This window comes from Cibotium barometz, chromosome 2, assembly GCF_041138505.1.
Source record: "Cibotium barometz isolate CiBa-2024 chromosome 2, ASM4113850v1, whole genome shotgun sequence".
Classification (NCBI taxonomy): Eukaryota; Viridiplantae; Streptophyta; class Polypodiopsida; order Cyatheales; family Cibotiaceae; genus Cibotium; species Cibotium barometz.
In genome coordinates this window covers 28,523,775-28,549,547 of record NC_141047.1, presented here as the reverse complement: position 1 = coordinate 28,549,547, position 25,773 = coordinate 28,523,775, and the positions used below count along the sequence as shown (strand labels likewise).

The 25,773-nt window shown below is 41.9% G+C and overlaps 1 protein-coding gene across 1 annotated transcript; it reads right to left on the bottom strand.

The window, feature by feature from the left end:
• Nucleotides 1-1,011: 1,011 nt before the first annotated feature.
• LOC147640893 (ASC1-like protein) lies at nucleotides 1,012-16,855 on the bottom strand. Its single transcript, XM_086816428.1, has 7 exons — nucleotides 16,517-16,855; nucleotides 2,298-2,527; nucleotides 2,028-2,183; nucleotides 1,760-1,945; nucleotides 1,450-1,634; nucleotides 1,310-1,363; nucleotides 1,012-1,186 (listed from the first exon to the last, which is right to left on the bottom strand). The coding sequence occupies exons 1-6, from the start codon at nucleotides 16,661-16,663 to the stop codon at nucleotides 1,335-1,337; spliced, it is 933 nt and encodes a 310-aa protein (XP_086672554.1). The 5' UTR covers nucleotides 16,664-16,855; the 3' UTR covers nucleotides 1,012-1,186; nucleotides 1,310-1,334.
• Between the last annotated feature and the right edge of the window lie 8,918 nt (nucleotides 16,856-25,773).

The following is a 25,773-nucleotide window of genomic DNA, read 5'->3' as shown; positions in this document are numbered from 1 at the left end:
CATGAACATGCTTCTGCAACACATGTTACAAAAGATTACGCGAGACATGTTCACTTATGTGCAACAATGTGAGGTTTGTCAAAAAGTGAAAGCTCCTCATGGGAGGAAGATAAGGTTGTTACAATCTTTACTTATTCCCAAGGGACCCTTTCAAGATATCTCCATAGATTTTGACAAACCTACCTCCCAGCTTGGGTTAAGTGCAATACACAACATTTGACGATTGTTGATCGTTCTACCTACACCGTAGATGAGATAAGACTAAATCGGGATTCATAGTGCCTATATTTAGCTCTACTCCATGCACAATTCGTGCTTTTTGTTAACATCATGTTTAATTGACATTGGTGCTTCTACTTTACGGATGATGTTCATTTCTCAAGTTGAAATTGCCTTTGATTTGTGATGCTCTAGGTCTTGAATAATCCGATTGAATTCCACAAGCAAGAGCTACCATATGCAAAGATCGAAACCTTTTAACAGCATTCTCTAAACTTAAGATTATAGAACAGGATAAAAGACGGGTGTGACAATGCATCAAATGAGGGACGCCTCACTAAGTTCCTCATCTAGACATGCAATTCACTTGGAAGGCTTCTTGACAAGCCCTTAACTCTTTACTTCTAGCATCCATGGTGCCTTGTGTCTAGTACTCTTCATAGGATTTTACAAATCTGCATGCACTAGCACATACTTTCTGGTCAAGCCATTTTGACCTTTTCCAAAAGATGGCATCAGACATTTTTTCTTTCTTTTTGCCAAGCCAGTCATCGTTTTCCATCGCCCGTAGGCAATGCCACTGAGGCAAGAAAGCACCTTGTGGGGTTTTGAACTTAGGAACTCCTGGTCCTAGGCAAGCACCTTTACCACTTGAGCTATCAACCATTGGCGGCATCAGACACTCTTGTTTGCTCCTTTACCCATTACATCAAAAATAAAAAGCAAAGTCCAGCTCTATGGTGGCATCAGACACTCTTATTTTCCATTAGCTCAAAACTAGCAAGAACAATATCATACCTACCAGCTTTACATCAGTAATTACTTGTAAAACATGGCTTCCAAAAGGATTCAGGGCATTCTAACTTCAAAAGAATAAAAGCACATTCTATTGCAAGCATCTACAAGGCATCTGAAGGATATGCAAGTGTTCTTCTTTGACTAGCCATCCATCCGTAGTACAAACCCTCTTTGTTTTTCCAAAAATGGCCGGTACAGTCGGATAGCAGAGTTCTCATAAGCAATATTAGCAAGAAAACCGACACTATAACAAAAGAAAAGCACATGTTGTAAAACTTAAACTATGACTCACTGGAGTTGTTGGCTACTTCTCATCTTCAATCATCCTTTTCCTCCCCTTCTGAATCTGCAATTTTCAAAGTTTTTCACCGACCTTAGTATCTTACAACTTCAACCAAAAAAGCCTTCACAAAAGGCATGAAAAACACATACCCGATCGCACATCTTCTCCGAGCTTTCCCCTTGCTTGGATTTGCTTCACAAGCATCCTAAAGATGAGTACCCCCCAGTATATGTGAAGCACAAGCAGGCCAATAAGGAGAGAATTGAATACATAATAATAGAAAGGCCCTTCTTCTTTGTGCTTCTCTCTATCTAAAGTCTGCAAAATTTCATAACTGTGGGATATAAACAGCACAACAACAAATCAAAGTCACATGACGAGTAATGGATCTTGAGCCTTTTGAAAAACCCATCAAAGTTGGTAAATATCATCACAAACATTTAAACTCCATGTGACTACCTTGTGCTCCATATTACCCAAAAAGGAAAGTAGGTAAGCCGTAGCAAGACCCAAGAGACCGCAAACATTATAAATGTCAAGCTTGGTATCAGATCGGAGCCGCTATACTTAGTCATTTTGCCAACCTCCAGAAAGATGTCAGTTGCATCATGGAGAGAGAGTACGACTGAGCCAACCCGAGCAAACCTGGCTTTAACATATCAAAGTCAGGATTGTTTCCTTTAAGCATCAAACATACACACCCATCAGGAAAGTTTACGATACATACTTGGCCACGTATGAGAATAATATAAGCATAACCGTGGCCACATGATGAGACATCGTAACACCAAAATCAGAACGTCTTGTTTCCCAGAACATCAGTGCAAAGATACTGTAGGTGTAGAAACCACCTGTGTACATGTACAACGTCCTCAGCTTTGTCCTGTCGAAATGAAACACACATCAGCTCTCAACACCTCCAGCTGTCCACTCTCTTTACTCACACATACACACTTGCACTTTGAACGGTGGCCTCAAAAGAGGAAAAAAGCCTTACTTTATTTTTTGATCTGGCCAGACCTGATCTCCTGGCCCAATCCAAAATTTCTTTGTGTCCGTGAACCAAGGCTCATTGTATGTTACTGCCAATGCAAAGAGTTCTCCTGACAAATAATAGATGCATTTCCATGCGCTCTCTTTGAACTTTATATGCTTCTTCTGACGTTCTTCGAGCTCTGCCCGGCTCAGATGCTTTGTAGAGCCTATTACAAACCTTTTTCCAAGCCTCTGCAACAATATTATTACTCCAAATAAGACAAATAAAACCTCTCTCTCTCTCTCTCTCTCTCTCTCTCTCTCAGAGTTTTGGTCTCATAGGCCATTATGGCCTCTTAGAGACGTTAATATATCATTTCATTTCTCTCTCTCTCTCTCAATGACGCATCCAGACAGCTGGCCGAGGCTGGACACACTGGATCTTGGTATGCACAGATGCTACAGTGGTTCTCACATCATGGGATAGACATTGAGCGGTTGCCACCTTTTCAGTATGATCAGTTTGCTCCACGGGGTTACCTCTCTCTCAATGAGAGGAACAGAGTGATGAGACAGGACATATGGCAGCACTACATACAGGAGACATGGACAGCACCAGAGAGCCCACTACCACAAAGATGCTGTATTACAGAGACCACTTTATGAGCATCTCACGGGATGGGTTTATACATCGACCGCGGTACATGGATGTATACATGCCACACAGCTCTCGCGTTGCTATTGGACAGCTACGAGTCTCATCACATCAGCTAGAGATAGAGGCTGGGAGAGTGGCACCGGTTCCCAGAGCTGAGCGGATATGCAGATTGTGCCGCGAGGACGTGGAGACTGAGGATCACTTTGTATGTAGATGTAGAGCCCACCAGGGGGTCAGAGATAGATATGCAGGATTGTTTGAGGAGCACTCTTCACTACATCAGTTGATGGAGGCCTCGGACCAGCGACAGCTTGGCAGACTACTACTAGAGCTTCATAATTCTCGAGAGAGACTCCTCCAGACACCCACTCCCACTAGGGGTGGGAGACAGTCCCAGCTCACAGATTTCTTCCAGAGAGCTATGCCAGTGCCAGCTGATGTACCACGTGGGGTGACCGCACAAAGAGCAAAGGAATTGAAAGCCAAGAGGAGACCTAGACAGACTGGACATAGAGCACATAGAGCACCCCGACCCCGTCACCGAGAGATAGCAGCTATCCGAATGAGACACCAGATGGAGTCACAGCTGAGGGTAGGTTACTTTCATTCAGACTCAGGGTACATGTTCACGCCATTCACAGCCTCAGCATCGGCGATGTATGATATCTTATATCCCTCTTATGGCACTGGATGGAGTTAGACATAGATCTGCATAGCATGCTTGTACTACCCCTTCAGCATATAGAGATGCATCTTGCCTTAGCACTCCATCCACATCCCCACCCCCCCTTATATTGTTTGTATATGGGCTCCACCGATCCATGATGATTCACAGTTGTATCCAAACACACGCACACTTTTTCTTTTCTTTCTTTTCTTCCGATGACCAGAAGAACACAGTTATATTATTTCTTTTTGTCTCATAGGCCGACTTTGGCCTCTTGTAGACGTTAATATATCTTTCTCTCTCTCTCTCTCTCTCACTACACATACATATGTGTATATATATACTTCTTCTTTTTTAGTGAAACCATTGATTTTAATTAACTTAATGTAGAACCGCTACCACCCAGAGTGGATGGAAGCTAGAACCAGTGGGAAAACACTTCTAAGATATGCAAAGAAATGTCTCTTATATGATAGGCATCATATAGAGAGGTATGCAAAGAATGCCTGAAAAAATGCATATGTATCTAAGGGGGCATGCATGAAGGTCTGATGATTTCTATCATGCCATATAGTCCAAAAGGCAGTAAATCTGACCCAAGCAAAGAAAGGGGCATATGCGTCCAGCGATAAGGAGAACTTCCCAAAGAGCCAAAATTGCTTCAAGAAACGTTTCGATGGGAAACGAATCTGCAAGCATGCCGACAATGCCGCAATGAACTGCCTGGTAACCGAACACTACCATAATAGGTGTGAAACGGTCTCACTGCAGCAGGAGGAGCGCACAGAGTGCGACGATGCAATACATCATTTTGCCGGTGTCATCCCCACCATTGACACCCCGAGAAGACCATTCTTTCATATTCAGCGTAGGCACTATGTCCACCATCTGAGAGGTTTTTCAAGTCTCCAAAGCTGATTGGCATGTTGCTTTATCCACGGTGGGGGAATCAATATTCTATAGGCCTTTGCTGTTGTTATTTCCTCCATAGGAATGGCAGTGTAACCAATCTCTTGCCGATCCAGTTTCCAATCATCCGGACGATTCTGCATCTCTAGAGACTAGCATGGGGGCAAGCAAGAAGGGTTGAAGCAACTCTCGCAGTCTATGCCAAATTGGCCGCAAGTGCATACCCAAACCATAGCACCTATTGGCCAACGTAAAAGACAAAAAAGAACCATCAGGTTGTATAACATCCTGCACATGTTTGACTCCTTTACAAGCAAGAAAGTATGCCTTTCTGGGTTCAGCCACTGCAAGGGGCGTTTGAAACATATGACTCCAATGCACACTTTCCAACGCCATGCTATTGCCCACCTGAGGAGGTCTCCCCGACCAACACATATATTGCAGGATCTCTTGCTAGTCTGTGATCAGACGGTTGGAAAAAGGGCTGCCAAGGATTGTACCTTTGAAAAAGCCCGTGATAAAGTCCCATAGAGTAGTCTCCCAATTGCCAAATGCATCAGTCTGCACCCTGGTGCACATTTCAGCCAACATTTTCATCCATGGTTGCATTTGGGCAGCAAAAGTAGGGAGCATGGTAGCTTTCCTCGCAATCAGGTGATAGTGAATGTTCACGATGTTGAGTCCTCCATGCATTTTAGGAAAGCATACCAACTCAAATTTCAAAAGGCGGAGTGCTTTTTTATCAATGTGGGTTTTCGATAGACATTCCATAGCTTGTGACATAAAAGCGTCCAAATCCTTTTTGTTCCATGCTAAAAGAGGTAAGTAAAGCTGTATGTACGCCATAATGATGAATTGAACAATTCTCAGGCGGACATGCAAAGGCCATATTGAGAGCGTCCAATAATCTAGCTTATATTGTATGCGATGCACCACCCATCGAGTTTCATCTTTGAGCGAAAGAGACCAGCCTATGGGATAGCCCAAGTGTCGTATGATTTGTCCGGGTGGCACAATATTCCTTGGCCACAAAATGTCATGACAATCCTTATCATTCAAAGGCAAGAGCTTTGACTTGTGAAAATTAATTTGCAGCCCAACAGCTAATCCATACAAATCCAAATTATCCATAATGGATCGCAGGTCCGACTCAATATTTCGGGGGAAGAAAAAAGAGTCATCCGCATACGCTTGAGCGACAAAATGCTTTCCATCCGATAGCTGCAGCTCATGCAAACATCCCACAGCAGTGAGTTTATCCATATACAATAGCAATGGATGTGTGACAATGGCATAAAGCAATGCACTGAGGAGGCAGCCTTGCCGCACTGATCTACCAAGTATCCAAGAGCGAGAGAGATCACCACCAAGAATGCATCTAGTAGTGCTATCCTTATACAACCAATATATAACATTACTCATATAAGGACCGAACCCCATTTTTCTCATTACTTGAGCAATGTATTCCCAATGCACCATATCAAAAGCCTTGGCAATATCTACTTGCATGATTAGCACATCCTGTTTGGTGTACTTGGCATATTCAATGCCAATGTGGGCATTTGAAATATTATCATTAATTTGCCTACGCGATACAAAACCATAATGAGCCGGATGGAGACCCCCATAAAGGACACCTTTCAACTGATTGACCAGCATTTTAGTTATGAGCTTATATATAACAAGCATCAATGTTTGCCTCTGCTAAGTCTTTAGGCTGTAAGGGCTCTACGTACTCAAGGTAATCATCTTTGAGGCCTCTTTTAAAGCCTCGCAATGTCTGGAATGCATCGATTCCCTTTAGCTTGAGTACTATCTCCCTATAGTCTGAGATGTACTGAGTCAGGGATTTGTTCTCCATCGAGCACTTGTCCCAATAACTCCCAGCTTCTCTCCGCCTCATTAACAAGCAAAAACTCTTTTCGAAACATCGTTTCAAACTCCGTCCAAGTGGCAGGACGAGTTGTGAAACTCATCCACCACTTGTACGCTTTGCCGGTTAATGAGAGGCTAGCCTCTACGGGCTTGCACCCGGCTAGATTGCTGTCGCAGCGCGTGCAAGTCTGACCACTTCACTAGAAACATGTTGACCGAGTCCTTGTTTCTCACCTTCTCCTCGCTACCAAAACTAGGCCGCTTCAAGTCTTTCAATAACGACGAAGCTGTCTCTAAGGACGGCCCCGCAGACGCATCGGCATGTACTCTTGCAACCACTGGCGAGGCCACGCTCACCCGTGCCACAGGAGCTCATCTATCACAAGGAGTCGGAGTACTAGCCGAGGCGGCTGTTAGTGCGTCTAACCGTGTGGAAATGCTCTGTAGCATCGTGAATAAGTCAACCTGGACTTTATCCATATTGTTCAGTTTTGCATTAAGATATTTAAAAAGTTCACTAGAGAGCTCCGTCTCTGTCAGGACGTCGGCAAGGTCCAATAGGTCATTATCGTCGTTGTCATATTCCAAGAGGTCCTCCTCAGTCCCCTCGGCAACATCGGTGTTCATGTCATCTGGCTCATCAGCCAGAAAGGGGTCATCTGCTAATGCGGCCGCTTCGGGCTCGCTGGGTCCTAAGGCGGGGTCAACAGACGAGGAGGGCACTAGCGGATCACGCGTGATCGACAAGCGCACTCCGGACCGGACAACCGTCGAGCGTATACAGCCTGACAATTCCGTCGGGGTCAAACCCGCGACCGAGAACAAGAGACCTAAAAACCCTAGAGAAGTAGAAGGCGGTAGGGACACACTACGCCTAGCAGACATATTTTAATTCTTGCACAAATAAAAATGCGAGAACTCAGAAATTACAAAAAACGCTAATAAAATGAGCAATGGAGAGAGAATATTCACCCCCCTTACGGTCGCCTGCGACTGTCGTCGACTGCAAATTTGTGTTGCGCTGCAAGCCTCTTCAAGCGTCGCTACTCCGGGATGCTCCTTGCCTCTTCAAGCGTCGCTACTCCGGGATGCTCCGATCCGAGAGAAAGGTGTCTGAAGATGAATCTACATTCCCAATTCCAGTCTGCATTAGAAACTTGAGAGACCTGAAAACGAGCAACCTAGCCGTGTCTTTTGTTGATATGCCAATGCACCTTCTGCTTTCTAGAAGATAGTTCATCGCCTCACCACGTTTTCCATACATTTTCCGGGTATTTGGAATGTTTTGGCTTGCAGCGGAGGTAGTCTATCTTCTAGAAAGCAGAAGGTGCATTGGCATATCAACAAAAGACACGGCTAGGCTGCTCGTGCTCAGGTCTCTCAAGTTTCTAATGCAAACTGGAATGGGAATGTAGATTCATCTTCAGCCACCTTTCTCTCGGATCGAAGCATCCCGGAGTAGCGACGCTTGAAGAGGCTCGCAGCACAACATAAATCGGCAGTCGACGACAGTCGCAGGCGACCGTAAGGGGGGTGACTATTCTCTCTCCACTGCTCATTTTATTAGCATTTTTTGTAATTTTCGAGTTCTCGCATTTTTATTTGTGCAAGAATTAAAATATGTCTGCTAGGCATAGTGTGTCCCCACCGCCTTCTACTTCTCTAGGGTTTTCAGGTCTCTTGTTCTCGGTCGCGGGTTTGACCCCGACTGAATTGTCAGGCCATATACGCCCGACCGTTGTCCGGTCCGTAGTGGGCTCGTCGATCACGCGTGATCCGCCAACGCCCTCCTCATCTGTTGACCCCGCCTTAGGACCCAGCGAGCCCGAAACGGCCGCAGTAGAAGCAGATGACCCCTTTCTGGCCGATGAGCCAGATGACATGAACACCGACGTTGCCGAGGGGACCGAGGAGGACCTCTTGGAATATGACGACGACGATAATGACCTATTGGACCCTGCCGACGTCCTGACAGAGACGGAGCTCTCTAGTGGACTTTTTAAATATCTTAATGCAAAACTGAACAATATGGGTAAAGTCCAAGCTGACTTAGTCAAGATGCTACAGAGCATCTCCACACGGTTAGACGCACTGACAGCCGCCTCGGCTAGTACTCCGACTCCTCGTGATAGACGAGCTCCTGTGGCACGCGTGAGCGTAGCCTCGCCAGTGGTTGCAGGAGTACAGGCCGATGCGCCTGCGGGGCCGTCCGTAGAGACAGCTTTGTCGTTATTGAAAGACTTGAAGCCGCCTAGTTTTGGTGGCGAGGAGAAGGAGAGAAACAAGGACTCGGTCGACATGTTTCTAGCGAAGTGGTCAGACTTGCACGCGCTGCAACAGCAGCCTAGCCGGGTGCAGCCCGTAGAGGCTAGCCTCTCATTAACCGGCAAAGCGTACAAGTGGTGGATGAGTTTCACAACTCGTCCTGCCACTTGGACGGAGTTTGAAACGATGTTTCGAAAAGAGTTTTTGCCTGTTAATGAGGCGGAGAGAAGCTGGGAGTTATGGGACAAGTGCTCGATGGAGAACAAATCCCTGACTCAGTACATCTCAGACTATAGGGAGATAGTACTCAAGCTAAAGAGGATCGATGCATTCCAGACATTGCAAGGCTTTAAAAGAGGCCTCAAAGATGATTACCTTGAGTACGTAGAGCCCTTACAGCCTAAAGACTTAGCAGAGGCAATTAGGTATGTGCAGATATTTGATGACATCAAGCGCCGTAGTGCGCGTGGTGGTTCGAGCTGGGCCGAGGGTAGTGAGAAGAGGAGGTCAGGCCTTAAAAGAAAAGGGTTCCTCAGTGATAAGCAGGGGGATAGAATGGACCAGGGAGGACAGGGTGGTCATTGGTCTAAAAAACCGCGACCATCCAGGAAGAAAAGAGACGACGAAGTCCAAAAGAAAGAGCAGTATATTAAAGCGCGAAAGGAAAATCGCTGCTTTAATTGCAACGATGTAGGGCACACGAAGGCTGAGTGTCCAAAGCTTAAGGTCAACACGAGCGGCAACGAGCCCAAAAGAGATGGTAAATCCTCTAGGCAGTTGCATACAGTGCAGAGACTCCCTCTCAGTTCCGCAGAGTTCAGAGAGGTGATAGTGTGTCATTGTGACGAGCATCACGCTTGCTCGGTGACACCAGCGATGTGGCAGCCTACTGTAGGTCCGCATGACATGGTGCGCATGTATGGCACCATAGGTGGCCGTAGAGTCATAGTTTTTATCGATGATGGAGCTAGCCACAACTTCTTGAACTACTCGTTAGTCAAGAAGTTGGGGTTGACTGAGACCCAGAGCGATCATGAGTATACTGTTGGCCTAGCCAACGGGTATGACAAAACAGTATGGAATACCGTAGTATTGGAGGTCCCATCATCTATGCAAGACTACGAGGCTCCGCTTGACTTTCAGGTCATGCACTTAGCCAGAGCAGACGTATATCTAGGCAGGGAGTGGCTGTATGGCTTAGGCCCTAGTCTAGCTCGAAGTTACCTACATAATACGCTACGTTTTGAGCATGGAGGTAAGAGTCATTACCCTGCAGGGCGACCGTACTGTCCCCGCCACACCACTTATTTCCTCCATGGAGCTTTGCACAGCGGTCCGCAGAGGCCAGATAGCAGAGGTATATGCTTGTTACCCTCTTTTAAATTCTGTTTTCGTAGATGAAACTATAGATGATGTTTGCGTAGACAAACAAGGAAAACAAAACAGCCTTGGACGAGACCCACTGTTTGAAAACCCTGTTTGGCATGCATGCGATTCAAACAAAAAAAAATCCAAGGTGAAAGAGACATTAAAGAAAAAGTACATAGATATTTTAATGAATTTATTAGAGGAATTTCATGATGTTTTTCCTGATGATTTGCCAGATGGCTTACCACCATCTAGAGAAGTAGACCATGGCATCGAAGTTATGTCAAGATCAAAACCTATAAGCAAACCTGCTTATAGATTAAGCCACTTCGAGGCACATGAGATGGAAAAACAATTGACGGAATATTTGCACAAAGACTTCATTCGGCCTAGTTCAAGTGCTTGGGCATCACCTATTCTTCTAGTAAAGAAGAAAGACGGATCTATGCGGATGTGCATAGACTATAGGGCTCTTAATCAGATAACGATTAAGAACAAGTATTCGATGCCATGCATAAATGAGTTGTTTGATCAACTCTATGGATCGAGTTACAAAAGTAGACCTAAGATCAGGGTATCATCAGGTTAGGACTTAAAGCAGAAGATGTTGCGAAGACAGCATTTTAGGACCCATTTCGGGCATTTTGAGTTTTTGGTTATGCCATTTGGGCAAACCAATGCTCCAGCGACGTTTATGACGCTGATGGACAGCATTTTACATCCATATCTGGGAAAATTCGTAGTAGTTTTCCTAGATGATATTCTTGTGTACAGTAAGACACAGAAAGAACACATAGAGCATTTGCGTCTAGTGTTCGAGTTGTTGCGAGAGCACAAACTATTTGCAAAGAAGAGTAAATGTGAATTTTTTGAAACAGAAATTGACTACCTTGGTCATATTATATCCACCGATGATACGCGGATGGAGCCAGAAAAAGTAGAGGCTATTCTTAAATGGCCAGCGCCGAAGAATCTCGAGGAACTGCAGATTTTTCTTGGCATGTCGGGGTTCTACCGACAATATGTGAAGGACTACGCGAAGATCGCAGTCCCGTTGACTGACCAGTTACGGTCAAAAACTAAAAACATTAGTTGGGGAGAAGCCAACAGAAGAGCTTTGATAAGCTCAAGGTGACCATAGCAACTGCACCTGTTTTGACGATTGTCGATCCAAATGAGCCGTTTGTCTTGGAAACAGACGCTAGTAATGAGGCCATTGGGGCCGTACTTATGCAAAGGGGACGCCCAATTGCATTTGAGAGTAAAAAGTTGGATCGTGCGCAGCAAAACTACTTGGCTTACGAGCGAGAGTTACTAGCGATAGTTCATGCATTGAAAAAGTAGAGACACTATTTATATGGTGCTCCTTTTGAGGTCCGGACGGACCATGAAAGTCTGAAATAGCTTTCAAGTCAAAGTGAACTGAAGGGTAGAAAAACTCGGTGGACGGAGATTCTACAGGAGTTTGACCTTCAGATACGTTACCAGAAACATAAGTATAACGTGGTGGCAGATGCACTTAGTCGCATGGCACAGATTAATGAACTTAGTTTCACAGTCTTCAAGAATGATTCCTTGGAGTCACTCTGTGGTTTATGTAAGCACGATCCATCTTTTACAGAGGTCTGGCGCGCTGTACGCGTACGCACTTCTTCACAGACGCAACCACCTCCCTCGTTGGCACGGATTGCTAGTCCGGAGAGACTGGCCGAAGGTGCAACGGGAAGGGAAGCGAGAGTTAGTCCGGAGAGACTAGCCCTGTGTTCTGGGTATAGTTTGGAGCCGGAGAGCTCTGACGTAGGCCCTTCATCACCTTTGATTGCCACGGCTTCAAAGGGGGATGATAAACTTTGTCGGGGGAAGAAATATGCTAATTACTCCATTGACAACGGGTACTTACTCTACAAAGGTAGAGTATGTGTACCAACTATTGGTGACTTTCGGACCCAAATTCTTAAAGAAAGTCATGATAGTCCAAGTGCGGATCATCCCAGGATTCAGAAGACCTATGCACTAGTAAAAAGACAATTTTATTGTTGGCCTAGTTTGTTTAAGGACGTCCAGACTTATGTACTGAAATGCAATAAGTGCCAGGTCAATAAACACGAACGTCTTAAGGTTGGAGGACTACTCCATCCGCTGGATATTCCTCAGGGGAAATGGGAAAGCATTTCCATGGATTTCATTACCGGTTTACCCAAGACGAGTCGAGGGAATGACTCGGTGTGGGTGGTAGTGGACAGATTAACTAAAATGGCAAAGTTTATCGCCACGAAGAAAACTGTTAAAACGCCAGAGTTGGCAAAACTCTTTATTGAACATCTCTACTACAAGCTATATGGCCTGCTCGCAGATATAGTGTCGGATAGAGATAGAAAATTCAACAGTCATTTTTGGAGGAAAGTCTTCAAAAAGTTGGATACTACTCTGAGTATAAGTACGGCAGATCATCCGGAGTCTGATGGTCAAACTGAAAGAGTTAACCAAATTCTAGAGGATACGTTGCGTTCTTATGTTAGTAAGAAGCAATCTAATTGGGAAGAGTACTTGCCCTTATTGGAGTTTGCCTATAACAGCTCCAAACACTCAGCGAGACTGGATTTACACCATTCATGTTAATGTATGGATTCCAGCCGAGATCTCCGATGACTGTAGGCCTAGAAAAGGAGAAGATTCAATCTGTCAAGGATTTCCTTGAAGATATGAATGATATGCTCAGAGCCGCACGTGAGAGCATTCGTAGCGCTCACGATCGCGCTAAAACTTATGCGGATAAAGGATGTAGAAAGGTGACCTTTGCAAAAGGTGACTTTGTATTCCTCAGGGTTTCTGCGCAGTCAAAAACCATGAAAATGGGAAAGTGTGATAAACTTTCTCCGAGATATTATGGTCCTTTTAAAATCCTTAAGAAGATTGGGACCGAGCCATCACCTTTGATGGTCATAAGCATTCAGCAATTCAAAAAGTTATCTAGTGTATGATAAGGAATTCTTGGCAATTGTTCATGCTTATAGAGCCTGGAAACATTATCTTTTGGGAGCAGATTCTGTTGTGAAGAAAGATCATCATTCCTTAGAGTATATTTTCACCCAACCAGTTATGAATGCACGACAAGGCAGATGGGTGGAGTATTTGGCAAACTTCCATATGGCTATTGAATATGTTCCTGGCCTTTCTAATGTGGTTGCCGATGCTCTTAGCCGAATGCCTCAAGCCTTAACAATGGCGATTTCTACAGTTCAAATCGACATTCCAACAGCTTTTGTGGATCGTTATGCAGACGATCGAGATTTTGCAAATGCTTTTCGAGTGATTACGACTCCACACTTTAGTCCTTCTGATTTGAAGATTTATGCAGCTTATTCTCTTATCCATGGCTTATTATATTATCAGGATCGCATTTGTGTCCCTCATAACACAAGCATGCGTAAACTCTTGGTAAAGGAACATCATGAGGTTCCTTAAGCAGCTCATCCTGGTATCAACAAGACATATCGGTTGTTGCTGACAGCTTCTTTCTTGTCAACAAATGAAAGCCAATAGACAAGCTCCAACTGGTCTTCTACAACCACTTCCAGTACCAAATGAACGTTGGAAAAGTATCAGTATGGATTTCATTACATCTTTACCTCATTCTTCGAAAGGTAATACACAGATAATGGTGGTGGTCGACAAATTATCCAAGATGGCACATTTTATACCATGCAAGAAGACAGCTCAAGCTCCGGATATTGCTTCATTATTTCTTCAATATGTTTTAGTTGCCAAAGTCCATTATTTCAGATCGAGATGCTAAATTTACAGGACATTTTTGGACTTCACTTTTTAAGTCACTTGGCATAAATTTATTGTTCAGTTCAGCCTATCATCCACAGACAAATGGCCAAACTGAAAGAGTTGATCAAATTCTTGAAGAGATGCTTCGACATTATATTCAGTCTCACTTAGCATCTTGAGAAGATTATCTACCATTGATGGAATTTGCTTACAATAATTCTCATCACACAGCAATAGGAATGAGTCCTTTTCAAGCCGCTTATGGTCATACATCAGTTGTGCCATCAAACTTTGTTCTTCAACACAAGGTGGCATTAGCAGATCAGTTAGTTCAAGAAATGCAAGATGTTCTTCTTCAAGTTCGAGATCAGATGATTCGAGTTCAAGAACAATATCAACAAGCAACTATCCGACGTCGCCGACATGATGAATTCAAAGAAGGTGACATGGTTCTTTTGTTCGTGGCTCCTCATTGATATAAAACAGTGAAATCACTTTTTCCAAAGTTACGACCACATTACTATGGTCCTTTTGGGTTATCAAGAAGAATTCTCCTTTGAGTTATAAGTTGAAGTTACCATTTTCATGGGAAAAGATTCATCCGACTTTTCACATATCATGGATCAAAAAGTTTGTACAAGGAGATTCTCCCATTCCAAATATTTCAGATTATGTTCCAGAGATTGAAGATAAGCATATGATCTTAATCCCAGAAAAGATTCTTGATGTACGACAGAAAGAAACTCGGCAGAAGATTATTACAGAATTCTTAGTACAATGGAAAGACTTGGATGATTCAAATTCAACTTGGCAAAGTGATGAAGATCTACAATAGTACCCAAAATTACTTCAAGAGTTCTTTCGCCAACAACAGTCACTTATATAACCATGGATCTTATTTTAAGTGGGAGGGAATGTCACGATTGTGACTTAATTACCCTTAATTACTCTTAATCATTGAAAGGACACCAGTGAAGGGTCACACCTTATCACATGGCTCATCATCAAAGGACACGTCTCTTCAAAGGGACACATCTATTGATTAAAGGACACACCTCTACGTCCAAAAGACATAACTATTCATTCAAGAGTCACACCCTTTCGTCAGGGATGTGCCTCTTCATTTGTACCTCTTCAGGCCCTATTTAACAAGGCCTTGTGTCTCAATGAAAACAACACACAACTTTCCGCTCTCTTATTATCTTTAGTTCTCGTATTCGATTATGTCTTAATAGACTAGGAAGTCCTCACGCAAGTGTTCACACACACATATACACGAATAAGGCTACAAACACATACATACGAATGCATAACCCTTTGGGGACAATACACATGGATACACACACAAGGCTCCGAAACACCCAACAATGGTGGCTCAGGGCAGAGTTGTGCATGAAAAAAAACAGTCTATCCAGGATGTATGCAGTCAAAACAGGCAAGGCATGGCTGTACAGGGCCGTACAGCAGTAGTGCAGACGCTGTACTTGGCTGTACAGCAGATGATGCGTGTAGGAGCCTGAAAAGCAGTAGGTGCACAGGTGGCGGACAGAAAACTGACACATATCTGCAAGTGCAGGGCAGCAGCCACCCAGGGTTTGGGCGCAACAGCTCCATATTTTTAAAAGCAAAAAAGGCAGTTATTTTTAATAAAACGTTTTTTTTAGTAAAACGTGGAGAGGGGGAGAGGGACTAATATTGTCTAGGCACCTCTTTTAAACAAAGCACCCTATTGTTTTTTTAGAGAAAAGCACGTGTTTTTTCACTTATAAAAACATGGTTAAGGGTGTATAACTCATCCTGTTCTACTCCGGGCATGATGAAACTTTGGAGACAGTTTGCTGCATGGATTCACAACATGGTTTCCATCTCTCGTGCATGGAGCATCGGTAGGTTTACATTTCTCGCGTAGTTTCTTGTCTTTTCTTGTGTAAAAGCATGGTTTTCTCTCTTTAGTTTCTAAAATTCAGGATCAGCACACAGTTTCTTGCAGCACTTTACATCATCTATCAAGCCCAAACTTCGCTTCGAACACCACTCTTGCTACCTTGGGTGTGGTCTATGGAGACCTTACATTGGTATCAAAGCCTATATCTGATGCGGAGAGAACAATTGGACGTGGGGGAAGCCAATCATAGAAAAATATGGTTGTCCAGAAAAGGGTCTGTCCCAAAATGTTTAAAAACCCTCACAACAGCTGAGAAAAATGCTACCTTCCCATTCTTCTGTAAGCCATCAAGAATGCAAGGCCTTTTTCTATTCACCAGTCAGATAAGAGCAGCCTTTTGTGTAGGCAAACTGGTAAGTAGTCAGACGTTAGAGCAGGGGACTCGAGTTTGATTCCCAGTTTATGTACTCAGCCGGAGGAACACCTTTCTGTGCCGCCCAGGCCTGAACCCTCCTCGTTTCCTGCAGGTCAAGCGCGAGAGGAGCCTATGGTCAACTGAATAGCATCTCTACCCAGGAAATAGAAAAGAGCAGCCTTGTGACTCCTCAGCCAGTCGGATGATGGCTCCTACCAACACCAGTTGCGCCAATGCAACTACCGATCGTGAGAGTTCCTACTCCTTTGCGACGATTTGTTACTTATCGAGGGACATGGAAGAGCAAGAGGTTTTCACATAATAGACACATCTGTTTAAGAAATCAGGGCAGTGACATTGAGCGGCAATGCTCCTCGGTTGAGAGATCGCAAAGCGGATGCCAAGGGTTTCTTTTTTCATACCTCGAGGACGACTCGGTCGAGAAAGAAGCGCACGGCGGGGAAGAACAGTGCAAAGACAAGGATCATGATGAAGTCTTCGAAGCGAGGCTCTTTCTCCTCCTCCCAACCTGCAATCTGGAGCCAAGCTGCCACTGTAGAAGCAGCCATGTCTTTGCACACGCCCTCGCCCCGCACGGGTAATCTGGATTGAAGGGGCCAAGAAGAAAAGCTTTCTACTGAAAGTCAGCTCAGATTCATACGCTAGGCCCGTGTATCACACAGGGAGGCTCTGCTGCTGCCGCCCTGGTATCTCCTTTGGCGTCGGTGATGATGGCAACAAAGTCTTTGAAGACTGGCGTCGGTGATGATGGCAACAAAGTCTTCAAAGTCTTGGGAGAATCACGTCACGTCTACCAAAAATTAGAATTATTATATCGTTAGTAGAGTGCTCACCACGGGTAAAAGATGTGCACACTTTTATTTATGCAGGTTATAGGTTAGGTAATTTCTCTATCTCTCTCGCTCTTTCTTTTGCCCAAAAGAAAATAACCCAGCTCTTGACCGATGCACGCCCAACACGCCTTTGAAGAGTATCTATCTGCCACACTATTACATGGCACCCCTCTTCATCCCATCATTCCACACATCAAACATCGTCTTGTACATATCCTGCAATTAGTGTAGATTAAGAAACCTCGCGCATTGCAAAAAGTTTGTCAACTTACTTTGCTTTTGTAACTCCATGGTCGTTGCGAGTTCTTACAATGCTACCACACGGCCTCAAGATGCAAGAAAAGGCAGACCGTGTTTTGGGAGAGGCCCTAACATTGCATCCATAGTATTTCACACGATCATATGTGTGTGTGTGTGTGTGTGTGTAGACATGCATACACACATACACCCATTAACACAATCACGCACACATATGTATGCACATATAAAGACATGGATACATGCATATATATGTCCAAATGTAGACATATGGATAGATGGATATATACCAACACACACACACATACACTTTCTATCTTACATACATGCATATCTATTATGTATCTATATACATATATATTTATGAGTGAACATACATAGATAGAAGTATTTTAGTGTATGTGGGCATAAGTATGATACTTGCTGGTGGGTGTATGTGTGCATGCTAGTTTGTTTTCAAAAGTACACACACACACACTTATATACATACATGCCTCCATATATGAAATGCACATGCACACATGCATTTTACCCACACTCACAATATATGTATACACACACACACACACACATGCATGTTTATCATATCTACATATGCATGTACTCATGTTTATCATATCTACGTATGCATGTACTTATGCACATACATGTTAAGTGCATAAGTCTGTTCAGACATGTATTTTTATGTGTGTGTGTGTGTGTGTGTGTGTGTGTGTGTGTGTAAACACATGGTTAAATGTAGGTGTGAGTGTGCACTCACATGCACCAGTGCACACACAACAACAATATACATAGATGTACCCCTATATGACACACACACCCACATCTACACATGTCTACATATATATAGGAATATATGATGTAAGCATTCATTCTAACACACACACATGTATTCACATGCAATCATATGTGCATACATCTATAGGAACGTTGATGCATGCATACATACTAACACACGTGTATGCGAGTACAATCATATTTACATACATGTGTTCATACGTGTGTTTGTGTGTGTACACTTTCATGGAGTGAGTGTGTGTTTTCAAAAGTGCACACACACAATGATGTATGCACATGTATCCCTTCATAAAACAAACATAAATACCTTTTCCACATATTGAATTTATTATAATATAAATGCATTATGCTCTTTCTTAATAAATATATATTTATTATCCAAGTATATGTTTATTATATCAATATATATTTATTATAAAAATATATGTTTATTACATAAATATATATTTGCTTATATAATAAATATTATAAAAATATAATAAATGCAAGGCATCGTCTTGGGGTGCTGTGAGAGCGGACCCTGGCGTGGACGGACTGTGTCGAAGTCATGTCCGATAAGCTCGCCACGTTGACCATTTATTGCGCCCTGACCACAACGTCTCTCTCTCTATGACAATCAGAGTCCTGTCACCTTACACTGATGAAAGAGCATTTATTGCGCCCTGACCACAACGTTCTCTCTCTCTGTGACAATCAGAGTCCTATCACCTTACACTGATGAAAGAGCTGGTGATTGGCACACCAGAGTGGGTGAAGAAGGGGTCAGTAGATGAGAACTGTGATTCGGGATGCTACTAAGGGCAGTGGCGTTGAAGAGCTATGCCAGAAGGCTGTTGGGTATTGTGGTGGAGGCTAAGGCGAGGGAGCCAATCGAGGAGGCCTAACCTCCCTTCGTTGCATATTGTGGAGGTTAGCTCAACGGAACAACATTAAAGACACTGGTGAAACAACCTCTATTTGAATTTGAAAAATGCTGACACTGAATTAAAGAGATGGCAATGAATTTGAAAAGAGAGAAGACGTGCAAAGGCTAGCTTGTGGGAGATGCCTAAAAAACTGGACACACGGAGGTAAACGTTTGCCCTGTTTTATATATATATATATATATATATATATATATATATATATATATATATATATATATATATATATATATATAAGAGTGAATATAGAATTGTTCTTTGATGTATTGAAGTAAGGTGGGAAACTCTCTATTTTTACACTATAAATAATGGTTCTCTTGATGTGGGTGTGTCTTGAGGAAGGGAGGAGGGGCAGGCAAGGCATCAAAGTCAGGGGGAAACTAGAGTGGTTAAGTGAGATTTCTATTGAATATATTATGTGAGATTTTCAAGAATAAGAGTGTTTTTCTAAGGTTTCCTTTTAGTAGGTAATGATTAATGCTTGAAAAAGTAAATGAAATGATTACCCCCATATCCTCTCTATTTAAGGCAATAAAATGATGACCCCCCATATCGTTTCTATTTCTATTTGCATACATTCACCCATATGCCTTTTATTTGCAATCCTATCTATTTAAGGCAAGAAAATGGTGACCCCCATATCGTTTCTATTTGCAAAGACCTAATCCAATAAGCAAAGCCATTCTATGTGAGATACATATTTTTATGCATTCACCCATATCCTTTCTATTTAAGGTCCACAATTCTCTATAAAAAGTCTCAAAGGGCTCACTGAATGAGTAGAGGGAGGGAGAGAGAGAAGGAGGAGAGGGAAGGGGTGGGTGAATCGCATCTTCTAAGGTTGTATTAATTAAATGCCACGTAAGTGGCATTTAATTAATACATATCAAATAAATTGTCTGAATATACATATCAGATAATTTATTAGTATTTTTGGAAGATTTTTTTCTTGGAAAAAATCATACCTAAATTTGGCTTTGCCTTTATTTGAAGGGATTGATTTTTGCTTAAAATAGCTATAAACTCAATGAGTAGCACCACTTTTTTACAAAAAATTGGGTGCTCTCAAGGATATCCTTTATTTTACCCTCATTTTAAGAAATGGTTTTTTGGAGCACTAGTGGCATGGGGGATGCTTCACATAGTTCGTGAGTGTGCACCTAGGTGCAGGGGTGTTATGGGTTTTTGTTTTCTAAGGGGCAAGAGGGGGGGTTCGTTGCCTAATATATAGGAGGTAGCTAGGCCTATTAACTCATGGTCCCTCTACTAGGGTGGTTATAACATGATAGGTCCATTCACACTTGTGGTATTCCAATAAAGTGGAGTCACAACTTTTACACATGGTCCCTTACAAGGATTGTTGTAACATGACAAGTCCATTTTGCACTTGGGATATTTTAATAAATTGGAACCACAACCTTTACACGTGACTTTGGGGTCTATCATAACTAAAATGTTTGGATATAAGTATATCCTTTTCTTTATTTATTCTACCATGCAGTTAAGAATAAAAATAGAGTGAGAAGCCACACAATGCCATGAGGCTTCCCTTTGTTTCCTGAAAGGAGGTTTTATAAGTGGAATTCTAGTTCTTAAATTGTGACTTAATTATTTATTAAATCATTGATTAGTGAAATTCGTGTTGAAAAATACATAACAAAGACAAAGACATGCTAAAGAGAATCTTTAGTAACTAAAATATGTGAAACTTGTATGTAGATAAGAAGAGGACAGACAGAGAATTCAAAGAAGTAGATATGGTCTTCATTCGAGTACGACCCAAAAGGAGTTCTTTATCTCTTGGGAAGTACAAGAAGTTATCCCCCAGATATTGTGGGCCATATCTGATTACAAAGAAAGTAGGTGACTTAGCCTATGAGTGTCTTCTGCCTCCTCATCTCAAAGTTCATAATGTATTTCATGTAAGCCTTCTGAAGAAATATGTGCCAAGCCCAAATCATGTGCTTGATGAAGAAATCCTAACCTCTTCAACCCAAGGGTAGATGGAACTCCAACCTGAAGAAATTCTCGATGTTCGAGAAAAGATTCTCAAGAACAGAATTCTTAGAGAATTATTGGTAAAATGGAAGTTCTATCCTTTTGAAGATGCCACCTGGGAGAATGAAGCCAATCTGTTGCGGGATTACCCCTAGTTTGCGAGATGAGGACATCTCGCATTTTTCAAGTGGGAGAGAATGTAAGATTCCTCCCCAGCCTCTCAAGATGTCCAGCATCTTTCCCTTTACTTATAATGTGTAGTAACAATGGCATATAGAAAATAACAAGAAATGCGCAATGCGTTTAATGGTGTTGTAATCTCAGATTTAGTAATCTACAATTGTTATTTCATTTCAGCAAATTGAATTCATAGCTTTGTAATGTGTAGATCCATTAATGTGTAACAAAAGTATTTTTTGTATACACACATTAATATCTGTGTGTACATGTATAAATATATATATATATTTATATATATATATATAATATAACCACACTTTCATGTGGGTGAATTATAAGACCATTCCCTGGAAGATTACTTTTATCTTTGTAAACATAGTATCGTAGATTTTCAAACTTGATTTGTGTGTGGGTAAAGAGCTGGCACACTTCCTCTCCAAAAATTATAAGACCATTCCTTGTTTTATTCTTATGAACATAGTACCATATATTTTCAAGTTTGATTTGTGTAATTGGATTCTCGTAGTATGTTGTATTTCAATCCAAAGTTTGTCTCTGTACAACCCTCACCATCTCCCCTCCAAAGCGTCCAAAACTACTGTCTTCCTCTCATCTCTTTGGATGTGGGCGATGTTATAAATCCTTGGAGAATAAGATGCTCAACGGAAGTTACGAATAGATAGCACTTTTTTATTTTTTTTAATTAAAGAGTAGTGAGTTGCGTATGTAAAAATTTCGAGGTCCTCCCCTCCAATAATGAAGGTTGTAACTTGAAATGGATAAATACTTTTATTTATCAAAATTTTTAATTATCTTTCACAAATCTCTCTCTCTCTCTCTCTCTCTCTCTCTCTCTCTCTCTCTCTCTCACACACACACACACACACACACACACACACTTACAAGGAATCACCTCACATCTCACTTCTATTCTTCATGAGTCTGCCCAAGCTAGGTTCCCTAATATCGCTTGCTCCACTACTAAACCTCATGTTGGTTCACACCCTCAAAATGGGTGGTATGTGAGTGCAAAGCCACATGGCTTCACTTTATCTGATGTCTCACCCATTGAAAGAAACAAGCATTCTTAGCTAAGCATGAATTAGAACTATACCGATTCTAAGCCTCATATCAAATGAGAAACCTAGGTATATTCATATGATATTCTAAATGAGCATCCACCAAGCTTCTATCACATGCCCCACTCCTTCACCACACTAATATTACCATAGCCCTCTTAAACCTCATATTGGTTCACAACCTCAAAATGGGTGGTGTGATAGTGAGTGCAAAGCCACATGGCTTCACTTCCGATGATGAAAAAAGGTATGTGGAAGGATCTCCGTATGCAAAATGTAAAGATCCATTCAATGTCTCACTCATTGGAAGAAATGAGGATTCTTGGCTAATCACAAACTAGAATTAGACCGATTCTTTTTTAGTACAAATAGCTAGAATGTTTGGTGTATCCTTGATAAAAAGAAGCTACTAATACCCATCATGATCGCCTCACATGGGAGACCTAGGTATATTCATATGATGTCCAAAATTTATTTTCACCAAACTTCTAATCCCATGCCCCACTTATGCAACCCCCTTCACCATGCTAATATTACCCAAGCCTTAAAGCTACACAATGGTAGAGTTAAGGTTCATGAGGATCTCCACACAAAGCACTTTGTACATGGATGCAACATCTTGGCTCTTATCATGCCTCAAATCTTTAATCATGTGAAGGCTCCCCTTCCCTTTCTCTCTCTTCTAGACCACTCACACCATTGTCTCTATCCATAAAGTTGGAGGCTTCATGGGCCCTAATAACTATCATATTGCCATAATTAATCATACTTTGGCAAAAATATATGGTATAGAATCGGAGGCTGAGATTAGCTCCTTGGCAGAGAACAGAGAAAGGGCCATAGGCCAAGATGAATTCAAGAGGAATTATTGAAGATTGGATAACATATTTACTCTCAAGGCTATCATAGAGGAGGCAAGGGTACATAAATGGCAAGTCTATTTTTGTTTTGTGGGTTTCTAAAAGGAGTTTGATTCAATACAAAGATCGTGACTTTTGGGCACCACGAGACCTTTCAGGTGAGATTAAAAATACTATTAGAGTCAAGCATGGTTACCCACTCTCTTCTAAACTATATTCATTGTACATTGATGAGATCTTGAAGATTAGGAGACATAGGTCAGTTTTTAAAATTTTGTTAGTGATGAGAGGAATATTAATGAAACCAAGATCATGCTCTTTAAAACTTCCCATCAAATTACAACCATATAGACCTTCTCATACAGAAGCAATGTGGTTGAGCTTGCTATGCCATATGTTTATCTCTAAGGAACTACCTTAACAGATCTTATCTTTCTCATGCAATGGGAATCTTAGGCTTAGTTTGCCCTATTGTGATGTGTAGCGCTCCTTTTGGGGATCAGATTCGGGAGAAAAAGAGTGGAGGATGAAGAGACTATAGGTAATGATGCTCTGTTGTGTGATCACCCTCGGTATAACAGATTTGGGAGCAAAAGAGTGGAGGAGGATGAAGAGACTATAGGTAATGATGCTCTCTTGCATGATCACCCTCGGTATAACATGAGATTGTACTAGTGGCTGAGTTTGTAGTTTCTCCTTTGGTACTTGATGCCCTCTTTCGAACCATCTCACTTACATATCTTTGTCTACACACTACGCTCCCAAGGTGGGATCTACACACTAAACAAAGATTGTGTCCCAAGGTTGGCACCTTAAACAGGAGGACCAAAGTAGCTCTTAGTACTCTTACACAAGTAGCTGGTTTTGACTCACATAGCCTTCAAATGGATAACCTCCCCCACTTTCAGCACGACTTGGTGGATGCCCACCTTTTTAGACCTCTTATTTGGCAAGAGATATTAATCACATTATTTTCCTAGATTTGATTTGGATGCACATGGGTAACAGAGGTGTCTCCACACCAAAGAATTATAAAAAGCTTCGATCAGAGAGAGCATTTTCAAAGGGTCATTGAGGATGAATTTGTTCATTGAGAAACTAACCTATTTCATAGACATGTGTCCCATGCCACGAGGATTGTTTCTAATTAGGTGAGGGTGTCTTTTCATCTTTAAATAGAAACAAGGAGAGAAAAACCACGAGACAAGTGGTTTAGACATGTGTTCCATGCCACAAGGATTGCTTCTAATTAGGTGAGGGTGTCTTTTCATCTCTTGAATAGAAACATGGAGAGCAAAGGGCACGCCATGAGAGAAGTGGTTTAGGGAGATATAGACATAGAAGCCATACCTATTTAGATACCCAATCTAAAGAGACTTCGCTATTTCTTTAGAGAGGGGTTTCGCCATTTTTCATGTGTAACGATTATTGAGATAAGTGATGCCGAAGATAATACTTGCTAGAACTATAACATCACATGTAGGGATGTAAGATACCAACCAAATGTTGATTAGAGAGACTTCTTTGGTTGGAATGTGTCATGTGTATTGATTATTGAGATAAGCAATGCCTATATTAATACCTACTAGAACTACACCATCACATTTAGGGAGGCAAGATACTAATCAAATGTCTATTAAGACTTCTTTTAGCACACTCATTAGGTTGCCACAAAACTGATGCTTGATCCAGATGACATTAGAGGGGATCGATAGATCACGAGAGAGGTACCTCATCTTATTAAGAGAACAGTCTACAGTGAAGTCCATAGAGAGAGAGAGAGAGAGAGAGAGAGAGAGAGAGAGAGAGAGAGAGAGAGAGAGAGAGAGAGAGAGAGAGAGCATAGTTTCTCCAAAGATCTATACACCCTTGCTCTGAGAGTCCTAGACCCTCTTCTCATTAGCTTTAGATTAGAACCATACTCCAATGTTATAGAGAAACATTAACACAAGAGGTGGGCATTGATACTTTACACTCCTTTCATGAGAGGAGGGTGACACAATAATTTTGCCCATTTCGTCGTATATATGTAATGCTTGTGTAGTACACATGCCCTATTTCTTTTGGTAGTAGCTTCAACATCTAGTTTACTCATGGACGCTTTTGGTCTCATAGACCCTTTGGTCTCATAGACCCTTTGGGTCTTTTTTAGATGTTAATACAATCTCTCTCTCTCTCTCTCTCTCTCTCTCTCTCTCTCTCTCTCTCTCTCTCTCTCTCTCTCTCTCTCTCACACACACACACACACACACACACACACACACACACACACACACACACACACACACACACATACATACACACATCACTCTTGTCCCTATAGGACATAGACTATTTATTTACATCTTTGGCTGCATATATTGGACTCTATGGTGGGAAGCCAATTTTGGCCTCCTACATATGCTAATATATTTCATTTCATTTTATTCATTTATTCCTCTCTCTCCTCATAGCATTAGTAGGTCAAAATTTACCAAAATACAGATTTTTTATTTTTATTGACCCTTGAGAAACCATTTTTAATTTTATTTTATAGTTTATACTATAATTAATATTATATAAAATATATTTCATGATAGAAAATTATATGTTATATATTTAAAATATATCGTGCTCATTTTTTTAAAGCTATATAAAATTTACATATTAATATATCCCATAAACTACCTTAAATAAAGCTTGTATATCCTATAAATACACTACCCACCCTACCCTTCATTACAAATATA

Coding starts and splice junctions, on each gene's coding strand:
- LOC147640893 (XM_086816428.1), bottom strand. CDS start 16,663: ATGGCTGCTTCTACAGTGGCAGCTTGGCTCCAGATTGCAGGTTGGGAG. Junction 2,528..16,516: donor TCGACCGAGTCGTCCTCGAG/GTATGAAAAAAG, acceptor ATATTGTTGCAG/AGGCTTGGAAAAAGGTTTGT. Junction 1,635..1,759: donor TGGGTAATATGGAGCACAAG/GTAGTCACATGG, acceptor TATATCCCACAG/TTATGAAATTTTGCAGACTT.